This window comes from Pelodiscus sinensis, chromosome 11, assembly GCF_052426305.1.
Source record: "Pelodiscus sinensis isolate ZL-2025 chromosome 11, ASM5242630v1, whole genome shotgun sequence".
Classification (NCBI taxonomy): domain Eukaryota; kingdom Metazoa; phylum Chordata; order Testudines; family Trionychidae; genus Pelodiscus; species Pelodiscus sinensis.
Window position 1 is genome coordinate 37,284,476 of NC_143062.1, and position 23,263 is coordinate 37,307,738.

A 23,263-nucleotide genomic window follows, 5' to 3' on the forward strand; every position below is an offset into this window, starting at 1 on the left:
ATTTTATTGTGAACAAAACCTGAACCATTCTAAGCTTTGAAAAGATTGATACATATTTTCAAAGTAGTATTTGGGCACTTCTGTATTTGCTGATTTTGTCAAGGACTGACTGAAAATTCCATAAGATGAAGGATAAAATCATCTTTGTGAGCAGATGAAAACCAATAGTACCAGAAATCTTGAATGTAAATATGATATTTTTGTTGACAACATTTTAATAAACACATAGAACTCAGGGTAACAATGTTAAGACCTATACAATGCCAGCTCTCTGCTAGCAGTTCAGGATTCTGTCCTGATAAAGGAGCACCAAAATTGTCATGTAACACAATCTCATAAATTCACTAGAGACAAATTTCAAAGAATGGTTTCCAATTTTTTCTGGTGCACAATTGCAAGCACAACTGTTGCACAAATTGGATAGAAAAAGACACAGGTATTAAAATATTCAATATCAACTGACTTCATATGCAAAATGTGTGTGCGCAAATTTAGAGGCTATGTTGAGGCTGGTTGCAAATATCATCCCTGGTATAAAATAAATGTGATTTGGCCACTCAGAAAGTATTGTCTTTAAGTTAGACATTATAATTACCAAACTAGTTATTGACCATAAATAACTGATGTGTGCTGGGAGATTGAATAATTTACAAGGGGAGAGTAATTTGCAGTAAAAAGAGGTTCAGGAATTGAATCTCCTTGAAAATCTTTTTAAAGAACGAACACTATTTTGAGTAATCTAAAGGCAAAATATGTGCTCTTTAAACAGTATCTTTACTCGATAAGCTTCTTGGTAGGGATGTTTGCAGAGACTGGGATGAACACAAGGGGAATAGAAGACTCACCCCCAAATACCACTCATGAAAACATGCTGTTTTCATATTTATTTGCAAGTCATTTCCTGGAAACTATTAATGATAATTTTAGCTCTCATTGCAGAAAGCCCATGGGCTGCAGCAAGCTAATAAAACTAGTGGTTACTTTCAGAGATTACCTCTCATTTTCTCTTAGGATCTCTTTTCCTTTCTTCCAAGTATAAGTAGGTCTGGGGGAAGCCTTTGGCTTACACTCTATGATGACTTCACCACCCACTTTAACAAGAGTTAATCTTTTCAAGAGGGTTTTGGAAAAGTCCGGACCCACAGCTGAAAAAGAAAAGCAGAAGCAGCTTAGAATTCACTCTGGAAAGAAGTGATCAGTTTTCCTTTAACATTAGAATATTCTGGTATATCCTTTCACCAATTTACATTTGTAACTTCCATAATTATCAGCATCAGGAGCTTTGCATACATATTGATGAGGAAAATAGATGCCTCTGTGTTTAAAAGCTTAAATTATTTGGAAAAATATATTTAGTAGAAAAACGTAAAGGGAACAAAACCAAAAGACCATGGACCAGTCCACAATACATTTCATACAGCTATATTTTGTAATACAGTGCTTTGGGACCATGTTTGACTCTTAAGAGTTATGACATTCATTTTTCATTCTATTCCCCTGAAATCTGGTGTCTCTTTGTTCCTAGGAATATCTTATCAAAGGGGCTTCTTAGCTCCGATGGGGCAGGGGAAGGACGAGACTTGTCCTTCCTTTGCAAACTGCTCTGGTGGTGGTGGTGGACCAGACAAGCCCCACCTCTTGGCTCCTCCCCTTGCTGCAGGATGCTGTCTGGGACTGGGCTGCAGCCTGAGGTTCCTGCAGCTGGAGACTTGTAGAGTTAGATTGTATCTCCCCTATGCTGCTGGAAGCGCCCCATCAAAAGGGGTTTCCTAGTTCTGATGGGGCAGTGGAGGGACAGGACCCCTGCATAGCTGCTGGGGGTGAGGAGAGACCAGATAGATCCACCTCCAGATGCCTCCCCTTGCTGAAGGACTCTGGGACCTCTGTTAGAGGTTCCTGCGGCTGAGTGTGGGGCATGGGGTGCAGAGCTTTCTGCAGCTTTGCAAAAAGAGAGCATGTATTGTCCCTCCCAAGCTGGCCAGGACTAGAAGTGAAGAGCCCCTACCTGGGTGTTCCCAGCAGCACAGGGGAAATCAGTTCTACATCTAGACCCACTTCTACATCTTGGAACCTCCTGCGGTTGCAGGAAACTCTGAGACTACTGCCTTTAGAGTCCAGCTCTGAAGGCAGCATAGAAGTGAGGGTGGCAATCCCATGACTTCCCTACAACAGGTTTGCACCCTCCCCCCCCCCCCCAAATTTCTTTTGGGTCAGGAGCCCAGGATCATAATACCATGAAATTTCAGATTTACACAGCTGAAAATGTGAAAATTTCTAATTTTCAAATCCTATGGCTGTGAAATTGGCCATAATGGTCCATGAATTTGGTAGGGCTCTATTGGTAATACATCAAATCTGGTCATCAAATGCTATATGGCCAAAAATCAGTGACATTTTCTTTTTATGGCACGTAATTCTAGAAATGAGCCCAAAGATTTGGCTTAGCTTTACAGTTTTGTGTTATCCTGCTACTTCAGGAGAGTTTTAGTTCACTGTTGTCACATCAAGTAAATGTTATACATAATGATCTAAATACATGGGTATTGTATGGAGAGGAATGGAAGGAGGTGCATTGTCCCCCCTCCCCCTCCCTTCAAACTCCAATCTTCAGGAAAGCATGAAATGTGCCCTCCTCATGCATAACTCCATTGTCTGGACTGGAGCTACCTAGCCCCCAAACATAGAAGTCAAACTCGACTTATGTCTAAAATGCTTCTGAAGCAGCAGCGTGGCACAAAACTGCAGAGTAGAACCCATGAGAAATTCAATTTTCTTCAAGTGTCTGCTCTGCCACTCAATTTTCTGCCATCCACTCTGCCTCCCAATGCAAAAAGAATAGTGTAAGGAATAATTACATGCTGAGTGGGGGGGGGGGGGGGGGGGGACGGGGGGGGGGGACTATATGACCTAAGAAAACTCTGATCTTCAGTTTCTGTGAATCTGAGAGTCAACTAATCTCTGAGTTGTCCTGCCTTTTTTCTGTAATCATGGATAGTTTCATTTTGGCATAGCTGAAAGTAGGTATGTTATATAGGAGATTATTAAAGCACCTGAAAAACAACACTGGAGCCAAAGAACCTTTCAAAATAGAAGGTGCACTGTGAGGACCATATATCAGAATTGATCACATTGCTCTTTGAGAGCAATATTAATTACCAACTTTAAAATAAAATATACCTTTTTTTCTGTTGAAAAATTTGGAAATCAATCCGTGAATAGTAGTAGAGAGGTAGCCGTGTTAGTCTGATCTTGCTAAAACAAAAGGAAAAGCTATGTAGCACTTTAAAGACTAACAAGTTTGTTTAATAGGTGATGAGCTTTCGTGGGCCAGACCTGAGGAATCCTTGAACAGATCAGTTACTTATACATGTTTATTGAACAGTTTAGTCAATTGATGTTCAAGGTATGGTTTGTTTGCAAAGTGTTTGTATTGACTATTCCCTATTTGTTACTGTTATACATGTGTTCTATGTAGAGGGGAGCCAACAGAGATGCTGGGCCCTTGGGCAAGGTATGAGGGCCCGGGTCTGTGCTCCTGGAAGGGGTGGAGCCTCAGACAGAAGGGGCGGAGCTGGGGCAGCCGGTCCTCAATACTGCCTGGAGCGTGCTGCACCGTGATCCCTCCCCCCCTCCCCAGGTAACTGTCAGAACTGGCTACAGCCTGGTGCGTGGCGCTCTGGCTGTGATTTAGAGGCCCTGGCTCTGGTGCCCTCCCCACCCCATCGGTGGGCCTATCTATGTATGGCAGCCTGAGTTACACTGTATTTTTTTTTACTTCCCGATGGTAGGCGATAGCTGTGACTTTTTAAACTGGAAAATAATGAGCACCACATTTATTGGAGAATTGTCATTTTGTGTGAGGGAAAATCCCCACAAAGCCTACTATGACTTACACAGCAAAGAGTGAATATTCAGCAACAGCCAAAGCTATTTGTGAACATATAAGACAAGCCTAGGAATCACAGAGAGTTAAACTCAGGTCTGGGATTTGCCAATACATCTTATAAAGCAGGTTTTTCAATATTCTACCAGTTCTTCCATTCAAGAATTTATTCTGGAACAAATAATTGGCCTGTATTTAGAAGGAAGATCAGTTCCTTAACAGCACAGAGACACTGCAACATTAAGAGGAAGAATGACAATATAGAATTAACAATATCTTTCTCTCTGTCTGCAGGTTGTTAAAGACAAGTACTTTAAGGCCTTTGTTAGTTATGTACGGAGCAGCACTCTCATACTTGTTCTATATTTGAGCTTGGGGACAATGGAAAACACTGTATGTAAAGATCCCTGGCACTATTTGCTTCTATTATATTTTGCACAGGGCCTGATGAAATGCGACATAATGCAGTATAAGGAGGCAGAGTGTCATACTAGTGTAGGGATTTATTGAAGAGGCAGGCAGACTAGAGAAACAAGGATTTTTGCTTGCCGCTTTGAGAGAAGCTGACCTTGTGAAGAACAGGATTTTCTAAGAAGTAAAGTATCAAGGTAAAATGCATCTAAACCCACTGCCAGGGGCGGCCCGTCCATATAGGTGAACTAGGTTGTCACCTAGGGCGCCAAGTTAAATGGGGCGACAAATGGTGGCACAATATCATCGAGGGGTTTGGAGGTAGGGGTGCCGATTGCATGGTTCGCCTATGGCACCAGTTGTTGGCAGCTAGTTTAGGGCTGTCCCTGCTCACCACTATTGTTGTAGCCCATCTCCTCATGTTTCTGGAAGGGATATGGGAAGCCACTGCACTATATTCTTTCCTCTCTGTGCTCTCTTGGGCTATTGTCAAGAACACCCACCAACACTAACTTTCAGCCATGTGTTTGTACTCCTGATGTTAGGGCTGGTTGTGAACTTGTCCGGTCCACAGGAATGAGAAAACAGTCTCAGAGCTATTCTAAATGACATCAGCTGCCAACAGCTCCTAAAGGCCATTTCTACCGTCCAGAGATTACTGAGACATGCTGGACATGCTCCCTATGCCAAGTGGAGCCTGTATGCAGAGAGGAATCTGGGACTTGAGCTCATGCTAGGTTCTGCCTACCTTCCAAGGCTCATTTGTGTAACAGTGCTGAACAGACTGGAAAAGCATCAGTGGCTTTATCTGGATTTCTTTTATACAGTAGGCAACATACCTAATAAATCTTATCTCTGTGAAGCCTAATTTGTTGAACATGATTGTACTTTCCTTGAGCAGCAACAGTGACAATCTTCAGGATGAAAATAGGTTTTTTTTCCTTCTATGTAGGCATCTCTCAGGTTGATAAAAGGATGCCCTACATTGAAATGTGATGTGCAGAACACACCTCATGCCTTGTTCTTAAGGACAAAGCAAATCAAACAGTAGTATGAACCTTCTTTTTAAAAACTCCTTAAACTATATCATTTAATAAGAAATTCTAGTTTCACCTTTGAAATTCTGCTTGCAATCTGACCTCTTTATTGGTCCCCTATTTTCTCTCTGATGGAAGGACTTTCCCAGCAATGTCAGTGAGCAAATTAGCTACTCTCAAGCTTAAACTGAAGGAAGGAAAGGCAGCTTTCTAGTTCAGTACAGAACAAGGAATCTGGAGACATGAGTTCTATCCCTGACTCTGACATACACCTCCTGGAAGTCCCTTTAGGAAAGATTCTGATCTCATATCAGTTTTATGCTGCCAAGAAATACTATGGAGCTACTCCTGAGTCTCATCCGCTTTCCCTTCTGCAGATAAGGAGATAAGATTTCACTTCAAAGTGATGGGGTGAGGCTCAGTTCATGGATCCTTGTAAAACAGGCTAGTTGGCTTCTGTTATTTGAAAGTCTTTTAAGGCACGAAGGGATAGCCAACCGCACCTGGTTAAATGGGACTGTATAATATACAAGGAACAGCTCTTCTCTACATTCTGAACTTGCTCTAGTTCCGTGGCTTTCAAACTTTTTTCCTCATGGTCCAGTTGAAAAAAATTGTTGATGCTCATGACCCAATATAATTTGACTAGAGTGTGGGTTCCAGAGTGAGGCTGAGAATAAGAGGTATGGGGTGTAGGAGTGGGCTCTGACTTGGAGGGGAGGAGATCAGGCTGGGGCAGGAGGGGCTTACCTTGAACAACTCCCAGTCAGCAGTGCAGAGGGGATGCTAAAGCAAGCTTCCTGCCCCTCCTGGCATTGCAGACTATGTTGCACCCAGAAGCAGCCAGCAACAGGTTCCCAGCCAATGGGAGTGCGGAGCTAATGCTCGGGGCAGAGGCAGTACGCAGAACCCTGTGCACACTCTCCTCCCCCACCTAGGACCCGGGCCTGCTGCCGGCCTCTTCCAGGGCACAGTGCAGTCTGCGGTGGCAGGACAGGCAGGTAGCTGCCTTAGCCAACTGCTAGTCACCAGATCCCCCTGCAGCAACAAGACCCAGTGCCTGACATTTCATGACCCAGTATGGGGTCATAACCTATAGTTTGAAAGCCACTGGTCTACTGCTATACAAATTGACCCTGATTTTCCTCTTGCTTACGCCAATTTTACCAGGTGTAACTTCACTTCAGTGAGTCACTCTTAACATACTCCAGTGTAACCGAGGCCAATAGATCTGACCCATGTGTTTACTTGAAGAATGGGCCTCAGAGTGCATAACACTTTTTAAATCCCATGTATTGATTGACACACACTTGACAAATGAGCTGCTCAGCACATACTCAGAGTAGACAGCTGCAAAAGAAAAATGCATACAGTGGAACCCTCTTGTAATATAGCCATTGAACAAGTTCACTGTAAGCAGATAGATAGGAAGAACAGCAATATTATTATAATTTACAGCTGTCATTATACTCACTAATATGGATCTATAACATGGGCATGACCCCAGAAGTCAAACTCTTTTTGCCTTGGGGTTTTATACTGCTTTCCACGTCAAGTCATGAGCAATAATGAAGTCCCTTTGAACAGCAGGGAGTCTCTGGCACCTCCCTTTTTGTGAGGTCAAAACTCTTTTAGAGTACAAGTCTTCTAGGCATTTAGGAGTGGAAGAGGGTGCTGGTGTTGTGAGTGCCGTTCGTAGGGTGAAAAGGCAAGTCAAAGAGAAAAGTTTTGTAATATTTCCTACAGAGGATTCAATTCCAGCTCTGTATTCCATAGACAGATTTACTGAGTTCAACATGTTTTGGATCAGGTCCCAACTGCACTATCACTGGTTCCCAATGCTTTATTAAAAGTCTGATATAGGAGCTTCTAAACACCAAGAGATGTGTGGTATGCCACCAACTTTTCATGCTCAGGTACCTGTATTAATAACAAGATGGAGTGATGTGGAAATTCTTTATTCCATGTACCTCTTTCTGCCTCAGTTTTTATTACAATCGTTTCCTTGGCATCAGAGAAATACTGATGTATTCTTGGCTGAAACATTTAAGCTTAGTAAAACCGGTATAAGTTACAAGAAATGTTCAGTTTTTAGGAAAGCAAACTCACCAATTACACTCAACTCCGCACTGGTAAAAATGACTCCGTGCCTGTTTTCCGCTACACACTGATACATGCCTGCATCTGACAGATTCACATTTGTTATTGTAAGTGCTCCGTGTTCTATCTGAATTCTGTCCTGTAGAACAGCAAAATAAATAAGGAAAGCCCACCTTAGAATTTATATGTTACAGCAGCTGGGTCATATATTATATCACAGGGGACAAGAAAAAAAAGAAATATGAACAATTTACATGCTACAATCTATTTGTCTGTCAACTAAATTTATATCAGGTTCGACGTTAAATGGAAAAACCAATATCGTAGTTGGTAAATGCAATTTAAATTGGAGGACTCTCCCTTGAGTTCTCATTGATTTAATACCTAAACCATTCAGATTAATATCCCTTTCAAAGAGATTAACTGGAATCTAAAAATGCACTTCTGTTTTAAGGTAGTGTATCATGATGGTCAAATACATTCTTGAGAGCATTTAAAACAGTTGAGTTATTAGCGTGTATCCCTCTGAAGTGTAATAGGAATAATAATCATTTTAGGTGTTGCAGAAAGAAACATTTAAAATCAGCTGCAGTTTACCAGGGAAAAATGTAGATGTTAATAATTTAATGATCCTTTACTTTATTTCTGCCACTAACGTGATTTAAGAACAAGACCATCTGCTAGTGACCAGCATGAAGTAAAATTAGCGTGTGGAACAAAAGACCATGGTATCATTTGTCAGCCTAAGGATATGGAACTCATGTTATCAATTTTAATAAGTACAGCAAAATGTTCCCTCCTCCTGGGAGTTCTACCATTTTTTTAAAAAATAAGTACTATAAAGAGCTATTTGCTTTCTAGTTGGCTGCAGGGTGGCAATTTAATGTTTGTGCAATCTTTATTAGGGTTTGATCAAATCTAGGCAACTATGTTCTTCACATTAAGTAGAGGGAGAAAAATGAAGGCTGCACTGATAACGCTTTCATAATTTGCTTTAGTTATGCTGTATAATTGAGATAATCATGGGATTCAAAGTTGCCCTCTAATGAGAGAAAGAGTTGGGGGTGTGGGCGGTAAGCGAGCTTAATCCCCCCACTTCTAATCTGTAGGCATTTTTTTCAGGCACAGCTAAAGATAACCCAGGTCTCTAGCTGCCTGTACAGGAGCAAATCTGAACAAGGGGAATTTGGTTTATTGCTCAGAGACTCTTGGAAATGCCAAAGTTTCATTAACATCTGAAGTTCATCTGAAAACTATCAAATGAAAACAACATTATATAGGAAAGCCACATGGTACCATTCAACCATTTGCCTGATTTTACTGGGGCCTCTCAACCAGCACAATAGCATTATGAATCACTCATTTCAAAGAGCTACAGAAAGTTATGAATATGGTTGTTTCATGCACCCTGTTTGCTCTAATACAAATCTCTTAGAAACTTGTCCTGAAGCCTTCCTTATCCACCTACAGAAAGCAATGGACTATTTTTTTGTAATACAGGAACTCAATGTCATGCAATGGCACTCACCCAAGAGGATAGAAAAGATGCTATGACTTGAATTTTAAGGTGCCATCACAGTTTGCACTTCTATTTAAAGGCAGTGAACTATGCAGTCCTTAAAAAGCTGCCAAATCAGCAGAATCTTTATAGAACATTCTGCAAACCACCATTGCATCCAAAGAACAAGGGCACAGATTTCAGCAATAATCTTACCTGAGGCATCAGTGATTCGCCATCCTTTAGCCAGCTGTATGAAGGCTTCGGTCTTCCATTTGCTTTACATTCCCAAAAGATGCTTTCCTCTATAGCTAGGTGAGCATCACTTATTTTCTGAATCCAGTTGGGTGGTGCTGGAATGCAGAAAGTAATGAATGAACCCACATGTTTGTAAACAAGAGTCTATTTTCCAGATGCCAGCAACTCCTGAATATTTTTCTTGAAAAAAAAAATCATATGTTTTATACCACTGGATTCTTTGTGGAGATTCCCCCCCCCCCCCCCCCCAAGGAGTCCAATTCTGCTTTTGAAGACAATGGGAACAGGATCATAACCTAGTTTCTAAAATTTTATTTTTAATACGTTTTAACAAAAAATTGCATCTTCAGAAATGAAATACTTCAGTACATGAGTAATGACATTAAAATAAATGGTGCTTGAAGTTAAAACTTTCCTGAATAAGAATATTTTCATGAACTGGGCCTAAATAGCTCAATAGAACTGGGCTTTCAATCCAAAGCTTTAAGATTTGGGAGTGTTAACATCCAGATTCAAGCACTGTATTCATTTATTTCTCTGTAATGGGCCTAAACTCACATTTTGGATAGTTTGTATTCAGATCTAATTTCAGCTCTTAACACCATCTTGGCCTATCAGGGTCTGATCCTGCAAAACCTGGACTACACATGTGAATAAAGGATACACATTTAGAAAAAGGTATCTCACGTCAATAAGGGTTCAGAGGATAAGGACCTTAATACAGTAGCTTTTAGAGTACTGGCTTCACATACTTAAACTTCTAAAGAGATATCATGTGAAAACTGTCATTTGTTGTTTGTAGGTATCTGTATAACTTTTTAAAGTTTTGTGTCAGGTAGGTTTTCACACGCTGAGATTATTCATACTCAAAACTGAGAGAATAATTTCTAGAGCTGTAACTCTCAAGTTTTGCTGGAAACCTGGAAAAACCACTCAGTTCATGTTATCCTAAACAAATTCACATTGGCATGGATTTGCCTCGAGTGTACTGCACAAAACTCCAGTGAATGTTTCAAAAAAACTCATTTGGAGTTTCAGGGTGTACTAAAATTAGTTGTGTTTCAGGTTTATCTTAAAGGTAGATTTGTCCTATTTTAAAATAACAAACACACACCTGAAAGGATTTTTTTAAAAAAAATATTACCAGCAGAGGTCTCTCAGAACCTGGATAATACTTTTCAATACCTTCCTTCTATAATCAGATAAAATAATTAAAATTTCTCAAACAAAGCCAACAGCTTTATAAATCCCTTTTAGACTGAGATGAGGGATCAGAGAAAATTTTGAAAGAATAGGTAAAAAAAAAATCAAACTTTGTAACAACCACCAAATGTGAAGTTGAATGGAAAGTTGACCTCACTATACTTTAAATACTGCCATATCTGTCATTATATGTTCCTGCTGATATACCTAAGAAATCTCAAAGAGTTGGGATACTTTTTTAATGTTCTGTCTGGGGAATAAGTCTTAATTGGCATTGTTGTTCATGATCCACATGTACCTAATTCTACATGAGCTACATTGAATATTTCCCATTCCGCTGCATCTGTAAACAACAAACTAATGCAAAAAATTAACAGAAATTTGCATAGAATCTTAAATACACCACAGAAATACTCAATGGAACTTAGAAAAGCAGAAAAGCAAACTTAATATGGTGAAATGATGTGACTGTAGAAATTAAATAGACCTCACAATGACAAATGGAGAGGTGGACAACTTCCCTGCTGTATTACTTTAGGCTTGTATCTCAAGAGATATAAAATGGGAAGGCTGTGAAACATAGTAAGATTGGTGGCAACTGTCCCGCACTGTATTGAATAAGACATGAGGTCATGAATTCCAGCTACTCATGTGAATAAGGGATACACATGTAGAAAAAGGCATCTCACATCAATAAGGTTCAGAGGATAAGGACCTTAATATAGTAGTTTTTAAAGTACTGGCTTTACTTACTTCAACTTTTAAGTTTTCCTCCTCTCGATGCAACAAGTGCCAAGAATCAATGCTATTTCCAAGTTACAGTTCACAATTTGTCTACATGGTTACTATTAGCATCTACCTCATAACTTTGCAGAAAGCCTTAGGATACTTGTCGTTACGAAAGGTGCTCTATAAATCCTCCTTTTTCTTTTCTTCATTTCACAGCTGCTAACCTAAGTTAGTTGCTCTTTTTAAAAAATGGACAAAGTAATCAAAAGCACCTCTTAGATGAAGAAAATCTACATAATCTGCACAGTGCGCTATATGGTATTATTACTTATGTTGGAATGGCACTTATAAATGTCTCCAGTGAATGATAAAAGCTCATTCTATAATAGGTGACATTTTAAATCTTGCTAAATTTTTCCTTTTGTAGCTATTAATCTTACACTTTTTGAATAAGGTAAGATTTCACCCAGGCAAAGGGCAGCTTTTTGCCTGTCCAGTCCCGGACTAAAGGACTGAGCCTGTGTTCATGAACTGGAAGGAGTAATCAGACCCCTTCTTTTAAAATGCTCCAGCCTTTATTTTGTTCAGGGTACAAAATCATACATCCTAATGCAAGTACTTGCATCGAGACTCAAACTTCTGATGCTGGAAATGATCCAAGTAGCAAGTGAAGCTATTCATTTCCATCCTTTGTGCAGCACCTGTGAGCCATAGACTTGAACCATATCATCCGTGTTCATCCATTCTAGTTATGTGAACTTGTTAAGCTTTTTATCCTAAAGCTATTTATGATGTAGACAGCTACAGTGAAAGCTTAGTAGGTCAACAATAAATCTCAGTGACAACAGCAGGGCCTATTGTTTCAGAGGAATGCAGTTCTGTGCTTCTCTTTGGGAGACATTCCTAATTAGGTCAAACTCTCTATAGAAGCATTTGTTCTAGAGAATGCAAGACATCCTCCTAACTTAGTTGTAAGTAATACAACGAGGTAGTTCATGAAGTAGGTGTGTTTGAGCCACCAACACCAGCTGACATAATATAATGAAATGTTGATGTCCTCCCATTGGGGATCATATAAAGGAGCAGTAAATTGATACAAAACTTCAAGCAGACTAATTAAAAAACCAGAATAAGGGCACTAGGCCAAGTGTGTCCTACAAACTTTTGACATCATAACTATGTAGGTCAGGGGTGCGATGAAGTATGATTTGTGATTGACATGGCAGCAAGCTGCCAGTTTAAGGGAAGCTACACTGAAAAAGCTGCTTCTTTGTTGGTAGAGCTTCTTCAGTCCCCTGAAGAACTCCTGAAATCATGGAAGTAGCATGGAGGCTAATTTATTAATAATATTAACATCACAAGAAATTGGCATATGCCACATTTATGAGAGAAAGGAAAAAAAAGCAGGAAAAATACAAAAAAAATGGTTGACTGGATAAGACTAGCAAAGATGTGTCTGAAGCAAAAGAGCAATTAATACACATATTGTTAGATTCACAATTGATGTATAATAGACTTCAGTGGAGCTAAGCCAATTTATAGCAGCAGAAGGTCTGGGACAAGCTGTGCAATTCATCATTAACCGCAGATATTCTGTTGAAGGCCTAGAAGATTGCCTATTCTTATAGCTATCCTTTATGGAGAGACTGAAAGTAACCTGGGAATCGGACCAGAGAGCCAAATGTAAGTACTAACCAAAACTGCTGAACAAAATAATTCAACCATTTTTTTATTCTAAAGCATTTACATAATAGATGATGTTTGTATCCTATTAGTAACATTTAAGCACACATATTAGACTGGGACAAAGAAGAAAATAGTCTCGTGAATTCAAACATCCTTAATCTGTTAACATTTGTGGTGACCAAGTGGAGGCAGGTAACAAGCTGTTTCCTTTTCTCTATCTTCCCTAAAAAAGCAACTTCAGCAGGTTCATTTGCTTGATTGCTGTATCCTCAACACCTAGCTTTCATCTGTTTGCTTCTGGAGAAAGTAACTCATTTAGGCATGGGACTGTCTCTTCTCTGTTTGTACAGCACGCGCAAAATCCTTTGGCCAATATCATAATATAGCAGAAGTAGGAGAGGAAGAACTTAAAGAATTAACAAAACATACTATTTAAATTGGTCTTTCTAATGCACCTCGAGAGGTCATTGAGTCCAGTCACCTGCCCTCACAGCAAGGCCAAGCACTGTCTAGATCAGGGTTTCCCAACTTATGGGTCAGGATCCAAATATGGGTCGCCATTACATTTCAAAAGGGTCGCCAAGTGTCTCCCCAGATGGCTCTGCTCCCTCTCCTCCCCTCGTTTTGTAGAAACAGAACCATGGGAAACTTGGCCATATCCATGATAAGTGGACATCTAGCTAACTGAAATCATGTCAGACCAGATATTTCCAGACTAGAGAGGTTCAACCTATATTTTTCTATAGTGCATCTCATTTGACATAGTGTATCCTAGTTATACCAGCCTATTTCCTGTTTCATTAAATATTTTGTACAATTACATACTTTCTCTTTTTTTCTTTTTTCCTTTTGTAATGACAGTCATATTGTGATGGGGTGAGGTCAGAGAAGACTTCTTGGGGGTGCCTTCTGGAGTGCTCACATGACCACTGCCACCCACCTTCCTGCTCCTTGGAGCTTCTCAGCCAAGGTCCTGAGCCAAAATCTCTTCTCCCTCTCTGAGAAGCAGTACAGATACTGAACCTCTTCAGGTCCAAGGAGAGTGCTGTTTTGGGCCCAGCTTCCTGGGATACCACTCCCCAAATGGGATCAAAACCCTCAAATGAATTATTTGGGCAAGCCCCCTTTAGCCATGAAAGGGGTAATGCACACACTGATTGCTCTCCCAGGTAATAACTATTTACACTGGGCTTAATAGAAAATAAAAGTGATTTTATTAAGTACAGGCAGTAGGATTTAAGCGAGAACAGGCAGAGCAAAGTAGATTACAAATCAAAAGCAACAAAAAGGCTTAGCTAATTCTAACTCTAAAATTCTCAGCACAAATTTATTGTAAACTCACCCTAAAACTGTTTCTTTTCCCAAACCAGAGCTGTCCCTCACCTGGGGTCTCTGGTTCACCCTCCTCGAGTGTGTCCAGCCAGCCCTTTGAGTTATGTATCTTTCTTTCCATAAATCCATTTCATAAAGCAAGGGGGGAAGGGTGAACCATCACCCATGTATTCCAGATTCCATGTATTTTTATAAAGGGAAGCAGAGGGCCCCAGTGCTTGAAGTTTTTGCTGTGCATTCACTGATACATCTGACTGCATATAATGCAAAAGACTGAGGGAAGTTGGAAGGTCGTATGATCATCATTCCAAATCTTGTTTTTCAATACAGGTTGAACCTCTGAAATCTAGGATCCCTCATCCAGCAACATCTGTGGTCCAGTAGGACCACAGAATGTTGCTGGACCAGAAAGCCCCAGTGCCCAGGAGTACGAACTGGCTAGGAGCCCCACCCAAGGGAGTCCTGGCCAGTGAAACCAGCAAGCGCACTCACTTGGGAGCCCTGGCTAAGTGGGACAGTAATGGGGCAGCCAGCAGAAGTGGGGCAGCCGACAAGCCCCATTCCCCGGGATCCTCATCGGAGAGCAGCAATAGCTGGGCAGCTGGCAAGCCCCATCTGTGGGGATTCCCAGTCGTGTGGGGCAGAAGCGGAGCTGCAGCAGCTGGGGAGCTCCATCCTTGGGGAGCCCCAATGGGTCGGAGCCCAGGTCCAAGCTCTGCAGGCTGGAGCTCAGTGGCAGGCTGGAGCGAAGACAGCTGCTGGGAGGAGGAATGTCCTAGGAGGTCAGTGATAGGGGACTTCTCCTGATCTGGCAAATTCCCTCATTCAGGACAGGTCAGGGGTGTTGGACAAGGGAGGTCCAACCTGTAATGAACTATACTAAATATCAAATTGATATTCTTGTATTTTAGCCTAACAGTACTGTTCTTTCACCGCTGGTCATTTTGAACTGAAAACAATAGCCTATGATTTCAAGCCCAGCTCTACAAAGCCTTACTGTGCTTGATACACCAGAACCCCTCTGCACCTATCTGGCAGCGCAGAAGAGATCTGGAATCCGGTATCATTTACATTTCAGGTTGCTTTACGCTTCCAGAATGTGATAAAGAAGCTTTAGCACAGCGTTTCTTAAACTGTGTTCCGCGGTACTCTAGTGTGCCGTGGAGAAAACTGACAAAATTCTGCTCCCCCACCCCCTGCAGAGCCCGTAGACAGCTCCCGCTGCAGCTACCCTCTTTCCCCCTCAGCCCACAGGACAGCCCCTGTCCCACGGGGCCTCCGCTGCTGTGCAGCCTCCTCCTCCTTCACGTGTGCAGGCGGCAGCTTTTACAGCGGTCACTGCTGCTGGGTGGGGGAGGGGTGGCCGGAGCTGAGGAGCCGCTCCTGGACCTCGGCATTTTAAAACTGCTCCCTGTGGGGAACCCGGCTCAGGCTCTGCTGCCCCCCCTCCCTCGGGGTGCACTTGGGCTCTGCATGCCCCCTGCTGGGGAAGTGGCAGAGTTTAATCTGGAGGGGACAGTCAGGGTTTCTATTCTTCCTCCCCCCACCTTGCCAGTGGGAAGCCTGGCCTGGTGCTGCAGCTACGCTTGGTTCCCTGCTGCATGGGTGGGAACTGAGCTCTCCCCTCACCACCCCGAGGAACAAGATCATGCTCCCCGGAGGCTTTCCCTGCTGCAGCAGGGTGCCAAGCCAGGTAAACATCCCCCCTCATGCCCAGACCCCTCACCCAACCCCCCCTCACACCCCTCCCCGTGCCAAGACCCCACATTCTCTGACTTTGCTCTGACACCCTGCCCCAAGTCCCCTCCTGCACCCTCCTTGCCCCGAGTTCCCTTCTCTACCCTCTCTCCTGGCCAGACACCCTGCCTCAAGACCCTCCTTTACTCTCCTTCCTGGTTTGGTGGGTTTTTTTTGTTTTGCTCGACAAATTTTCCCTGGGGCCTGGTCACATGTGGGGGGTTTTTTTGCTCAACAGAAAAATCCTTGCTGTTTCCCATTAAAAAAAAAATTGTTCGGAGTTCCTCAGTTTTAAAAAGTTTAGGAAACACTGCTTTAGCATAAATGAAAATGGGGCCTGATTACAGTAGCACAGGACTGCTCATGTATGTAAAGATAAGGACTAACATTTTTTTTTGCAGGATTAGAGACTGAATTGGAAGGCCATTGACTCTGAATAAAGGGCCATTCCAATTAAGTTTTTATTACCAAATGTTGTAAATCGATACAATTCATGACAAAAGACTGTTGTACTTTCTCTATCCTGCCATTTTTAGAAATCATAATGCCTACTACCTTAATGTTTCCCCCCATCCTTTTCAACAGTGAAGTGCTCTGTATGGAACATTATCTCAAGGGAGATATAAACTAAGCAGCTCTTTGAATGTTTCTTCAGCCTCATCAGGTTTTCTTGTTTAAAGATTTGTTTGGTGTGCTCATGTACTATAGAAATAGATACTACATAGAAATAAATGAGATTATAGAAAGTATTATCTATTGGAACTTTTCCATTATTACTTCTTAGTAGTACCCTAATTTGTTTAGTCATTTGAATACTTTATGTGTTCTTTTTAAAGTTTCCAAAATTCAGACCTGCACTACACCAGCAAGTTTGGCAGCAGTGTTAAGGAACTCCGAAAGGAAGGGTGGTCTTGGGATTAAGGGACTATACTGGCACTTAGGAGATCTGGGGTCAATTCCCATTTTTACTACCAACTTTCTGAACACCGGGCAAGTCAATTAATCTTTCTGTTCTTCCAGTCCCCATCTGTATAACTAGAATGGTAAGGCCACATCTACACTAGCACTTTTGTTGGTATAACTTATGTCCCCCAGGGTGTGAAAAAAGACCTCTTTGAGTGACATATGTTATGCCTACAGAAGCACTGGTGTGGACAGCACTGAGTCAGCAGGAGACACTTTTTTCACTCATTGGTGATGATTTAATTATGTCAACAGGAGAGTAGCTAACATGGGAGATCTTCCAAAGGTGGAGCAAGTTGGGGGGCAATGGCACAGCTGTGAGGTCTCAAATGTAAACATGACCTAATACTTCCTTTATCTGTCTTGCACATTCAGCCCACAGCTTGCAAGGATTTAAATTAACTTTATTCTTATTGAAGCTAATGGGGCTATACATGGGCTTACGGATATGCGTAAGTGTTTGTAGAATCATGGCTTTCATGTGCCAGTTCTTTGAGAAAATCTTTAAAAACAGTTTCCTATCTAACAAGGTTTGTTCATGATATCATCAAGGTGGACTCCATTGTAGGAGTGCATACATTTTATGCTCATAAGAGCTGAGTCACATACATCCCCCAAGCCTCCCAGTGCTCCCATATGAGGGCATAATGATTCTGGGATGAATTAACAGAAGTGATGTGAGCAAGACATGAAAAGTCATTCTTCTGCTCTGCTCTGCACCGATTAGGCCTCAATTGGAGTATAGTACCCAGTTCTGGGTACCACATTTCAAGAAAGATGTGGAGAAATTGGAGAAGGTCCAGAGAAGAGCAACAAAAATGAAACACGGAAGCTCTAGAAAACACAAGCTATGAGGCAAGGCTGAAGGATTTGGGAAAGAGAAGTTTGGAAAAGAGAAGACTGAGAGGGGACGTGATAGGAGTTTTCAGGTATCTAAAAGGGTGTCACAGAAAGGAGAGGGAAAATTGTCCTCCTTGGCCTCTGATGATAGGACAAGAAGCAATGGTCTTAAACTGCAGCAAGGGAGGTTTAGGTTGGACAGTAGGAAAAATTTCCGAACTGTCATTTTAAATACTGGAATAAATTGCCTAGGGAGATTGTAGAATCTCCATCCTTGGAGATATTTAAGAGCAGGATAGATAGACATCTATCAGAGATGATCTAGATGGTGGTTGGTCCTGCCGTGAGGGCAGGGGACTGGACTTGATGATCTCTCAAGGATGATCTATGGATTCTATGATTCTAGGATAAAGGTAATAAAGGGCAGTCACCACCCTGCCTCGGGTCCCTCACAATCCAACAATAGCTCACTGCCAAACTAGGAGGTTGTATTTAGTGGGTTCCCTCATGGTGCTGTATTATTTAATATATTCATTAATAACCTGGGTAACAAAATAAAGGTTATACTCACAAAATATGTGGATGGCACCAAGCAGGAGGGATAACATGTGTTTTGAAGGACAGGATTAGAATTAAAAAATGACCTTGATAACATTGAGAATTGGTCAGAAATACAAAATGGATAATAATTCGCTAATGGGAGTACTTCAGAAAAAGATCTGGGGATTATAGTGGATCACAACTTGAATATGAGCCAACAATGTAATGCAGCTGCAAAAATGAGAAATATCAAACTGCCATGTATTAATAGGAGTGTCGTATCAAACACATGGGGATTATTCTCCATGTCCACTGACCATAGCACAAGAAATACTTTCGGCTTAATCTGCAGCAATAGATATTTAAGTTAGATATTTAGGTAAAATGTTCTAATTACAAGGACAGTTAAGTACTGGAATAGGTCACTAAGGCTGGTTATGGAAATGGAATCCTTGTCATCAGAAAGTTTTAAGAACATGTTAGACAAACTCCTATCAGGGACAATATATATTTACTTGTTCCTGCCTCGGCATGGGGAACTGGATGGGCTAACCTCTCCAGGCCAATTTCCAGCCCGATGATTCTATGAATAGTTTTTCTGGGCTACTGAAATACATATTATACTTCACTGACCAGGCAATGCAAATCATTGTGGTAATCCAAAATATTGCATCTCAGTGACCTGTTTTATTGATTATTAACCATACCCCCAATATCTGTGTCATCTGCAAAATTTCTGTAATGAGTTTATGTTGTCTTCTAGGTCACTGATAAAAATCTAAAACAGCATATGGCCAAGAACCATTCTTAGCATGATCCAACTAGACACTGTCCAATGATGATTCAGTTAACAAGTTTTTAAATCCCTTTAAATGTAGCATGCTCATGTTGTACTGTTCTTGGGTTTTTAATTTTAATCAAAGTGTCATGCAATACCAAATCAGAAGTCTTATGGAAGTCCAATTATATAAAGTCAGTACTATTGTCTTTCTCCACCAAAGATAATAGCATTAGTGCAATATACTTAAGACTTTTGTCATTGACAGAGCTGTGCTAACAACTGATTTTAAAAATTCAAAACATTAAAAATTCTATAGGTAGCAGGTTTAAAACAAACAAAAGGAAGTTTTTCTTTATGCAGTGCAGAGTCATCTTGTGGAACCCTTTGCCAGAGGATGTTGTAAAGACTAGGACTTTAACAGGGTTTAAAAAGGAGCTAGATTAATTCATGGAGGTTAGGTCCATCAATAGCTATTAGCCAGGATGGATAGGAATGGTGTCCCTAGACTCTGTTTGTCAGAGGCTGGAAATGAATGACAGGAGAGGGATCACATGATGATTACCTGTTCTGTTCATTTCCTCTGCGACAGCTAGCATTGGCATTGGAAGACAGGATACTGGGCTAGATGGATCTTTGGTCTGACCCAGTATGGCCATTCTTATGTTCTAAAAATTAAAAAAAAATGTTTTGGCTCAACCTCACACTGAAATCTTTAGTAAATAGAAAAATGGAAAAATATTTTATTTTCAAGCAGATTTTAACTTTAAAAAATAATATAGAAGGAAATTCTAAAACAAAAAATCATTTTGTATCAAAAATGTGAAACATTTCATTTAAGAAAAGTTAAAACAAAACATTGATTTTTTTTGTTTTTTGACACTATTTGTCAAAACTGGCACAAACATGGGCATGTTTTAGTGTCAATTAATAGCATTTTTTTTGGCTGAAAACAGTTTCAGCTAAAAAATTATGCTCAGCTCAAGATCTTTACAGTTCTACTAAAAAAATGCAATGTGAGTATAAAATATTATGATGTGGTATCATTTTGCTTTCCATGGGTACAGGATAGTAGAGAATCAGCCTCACTGATTTCAGCAGAATTATAGCCTAATTGTAACTTGGCCATTTTCCCATTTTTAACCACAGTAGTCGAAAAGGTATCACCATTATTTTTGTGTTCTCAGACCATTTGAGTCCACTTGCTGTCTCCTGTTTTATACTTATGATATAAGCTCTTTGAGAGATAAACTGCCTTTTAATTTACGTGATCCGGTTCATGAGCATAGCTCCCAGTAGCCATGCCAAATAATAAATAATAATAAATAAAAAATGATCTTGATGCTGGCTTTGTGAGAAGAAAAGCAGCTTCCTCTTAGAATTAGCTCAAAAAAGTCACCTTGGAAAACCCTACAAAGGTTGGATTTACAACTCCGCGTAAGAGATAAATCTCTGCTTCATGTAAGGTTATCAAGTTTAAAATTTAGGAGTGGTTAGATTAAAAATAGAGTTCAAGTTAAAATGAATACTTCAAAAATACTTTGGATCAAAACATGTTGCTCTGACTTCTGAGGACCCTCACTTCCAAGTTCAATCAGTTCAATGAAAAAGCCATAGCTAGAAGCCCAGGAGCGAGTCCAGTGATAAGGCAATAATGCATTCCTACCATCTGGGAGCCCTGGATGTAGCAATAGGTTCAAGTGTGAAGGTGCACTGCATTGCAGGGGGAATTTGCAAATCTTCAGCCAGAGAGGTGCAAACTGCATCTTGCTAGGAAAGCACATTTTTTCCAGCTCAATAGAGAGCAGATTGCAAAGCCAGGTATACTGAACAGCATACCGGTGACTATTAAACTTGTGTATGGCTAAGCAATATACAGGCAGTCCCCGGGTTACATGGATCCGACTTACATCAGATCCCTACTTACAAACGGGGTGAGGCAACCCTGCACTAGCTGCTTCCCCCCAGCAGACCAGGGAGACGCAAAGCTAGCACCCACCCTCAGCAGACCAGGGAGACGCGGAGCGGCTTTTCTCAGCAGACACCTCAGCTTGAGAATAAAGGACTGAGGGAAGTGAGGTGTGGGAGAATAAAACTGAGCTCTGGAGAAATGTTTGGCTAGAGTTTCCCCTACAATATGTACCAGTTCCGACTTACATACAAATTCAACTTAAGAACAAACCTACAGTCCCTATCTTGTACGTAACCTGGGGACTGCCTGTATAAGGGCTAAAAAAGAGAACTTTATTCACTAGTATTCACAGGATCTTTACAGAGCATTCCTAAAACTTAAATACCCACCTGGGGAAGTGAAAAAACAAATGGACAGAGCCAAAAAAAAATACCCAGACATGAACTACTTCAAGACAGACCCAAAAGAGAAAATAACAGAACTCCTCTTGTTGTTACCTACATTCCACAACTCAGACCCCTCCAATGCATATATACAATCTACAACCCTATCTTGGAAAATGATCCCTTGCTCTCAGAGGCCTTAGGAGAAAAACCTATTCCTGCTTACAGACAACCCCCTAACCTGAAACGTATTCTTTCTGATAACCATGACACACAACCACATCATAAGCCTCCAGGGACCCAGCCCTGAAACCAAAAAGGATGTCAACACTGCCCACATATCTGCACTGACGAATTCATCACTGGAGCAAACATAAGTCACAAAATCAAAGGGTCATTTGACTGCACATCTAGTAATTTGATCTATGCCATCAAATGCCAGCAGTGCCCCACTGCTATATATTGGACAAACTGGACGGTCTCTGCAGGAAAGAATCAATGGACACAAATCGGACATACGTAAAGGGAACATACAGAAGCCTGTTGGTGAACATTTCTGCTTGCCTAACCACAGTTTAACAGACCTGCAGGTGGCTGTCTTGTCACAGATCAGCTCCACAAGTCAGATACATAGGGAAGGACTGGAATCACAGTTTATCCACAAATTCAATTCACATGCTAATGGACTCAATTGTGATATGGGCTGGTGGGGACTCTACCTACTTAATAACAACTGAAGCTGCTAACAGCTCTCTGAGGGTACGTCTACACTACAGCGCTAATTCGAACTAACTTAGTTCGAATTAGTTAATTTGAACTAAGCTAATTCGAACTAACGCGTCTAGAACTAAAAACTAGTTCGAAATAGTGTTTTGCTAATTCAAACTAGCATGTCCACATTAAGTGGACCCTGAACCAGGCTTAAGGATGGCCGGAAGCAGTGCCGGCAGGGCATCAGAGGAGGACTTAGAGCGTGGAGATGCTGTCTCGGGCTAGCCGAGGGCTGCGCTTAAAGGGTCCCGACCCCCACCCCGGACAGACAGTTCTCAGGGGTGCCCCGCTTGCAAAGCAGTCCTGGCTTGGAGTGCCCTGAGTACCCACACTGGGCACATCACAGCACTCGGCCATCAGCCCGGCTGCACTTGCCGCAGGCTGCCATCTGGGGAGAGGGGGCAATTGGGGGGCTGCAGGAGAGCTTCCACACCCAGAAGCCCGCAGAGCCAGCCCAGTCCTCCCCATCGGGGGCTCATACCCCATTCCTCCCTCACCTCCTTCCACTTACCCTTCCCTAGCCCCTTTTCTTGATGTACAAAATAAAGGACAATTGTGTTCAAAAATTGAATCTGTCTTTATTGAACAAAACTGGGGGAGACTGGGAAAAGGAGGTGGGAGAGGGGAAGAGAGAGGGTGGGAGAGGGTAGGGCAACTACAATGATCAGGGGTTGGGAACAGGTCCCATATGAAGAGAGGCTAAAGAGACTGGGACTTTTCAGCTTAGAAAAGAGGAGACGGAGGGGGGACAGGATAGAGGTCTCTAAAAGCAGGAGTTGGGTGGAGAGGGTGCATACAGAAAAGTTCTTCATTAGTTCCCATAAAGAAGGACTAGAGGACACCAAAGGAAAGGAATGGGTAGCAGGCTTCAAACTAGTAACAGAAAGTTGTTCTTCACAAAGCAAAGAGTCAACCTGTGGAACTCCTTGCTGCAGGAGGCTGTGAAGGCTAGAACTAGAACAGAGTTTAAAGGGATGTGAGATCAAGTCATGAAGGTTGGGTCCATGGAGTGCTATTAGCCAGGGGGTAGGAGTGGTATCCCTGCCCAAGGTTTGTGGAAGGCTGGAGAGGGATGGCACGAGACAAATGGCTTGGTCACTGTCTTTGGTCCATCCCCTCCAGGGTCCCTAGGGTTGGCCGCTGTCGGCAGACAGGCTACTGGGCTAGATGGACCTTTGGTCTGACCCAGGACGGCCAATGTA

At 41.7% G+C, this 23,263-nt stretch overlaps 1 protein-coding gene across 11 annotated transcripts in view; it reads right to left on the bottom strand.

The window, feature by feature from the left end:
• LOC102454172 (contactin-4) overlaps window positions 1-23,263 on the bottom strand; it is a 749,532-nt gene that overhangs the window by 119,304 nt on the left and 606,965 nt on the right. For all 11 annotated transcript variants that reach the window (XM_075938683.2, XM_075938684.2, XM_075938682.2 and 8 more), the window contains 3 exons: window positions 9,146-9,282; window positions 7,441-7,570; window positions 995-1,145 (listed from right to left, as the gene is read on the bottom strand). In XM_075938683.2, coding sequence (XP_075794798.2) covers window positions 995-1,145; window positions 7,441-7,570; window positions 9,146-9,282 — 418 coding nt within the window. The remainder of the gene's footprint in view (window positions 1-994; window positions 1,146-7,440; window positions 7,571-9,145; window positions 9,283-23,263) is intronic.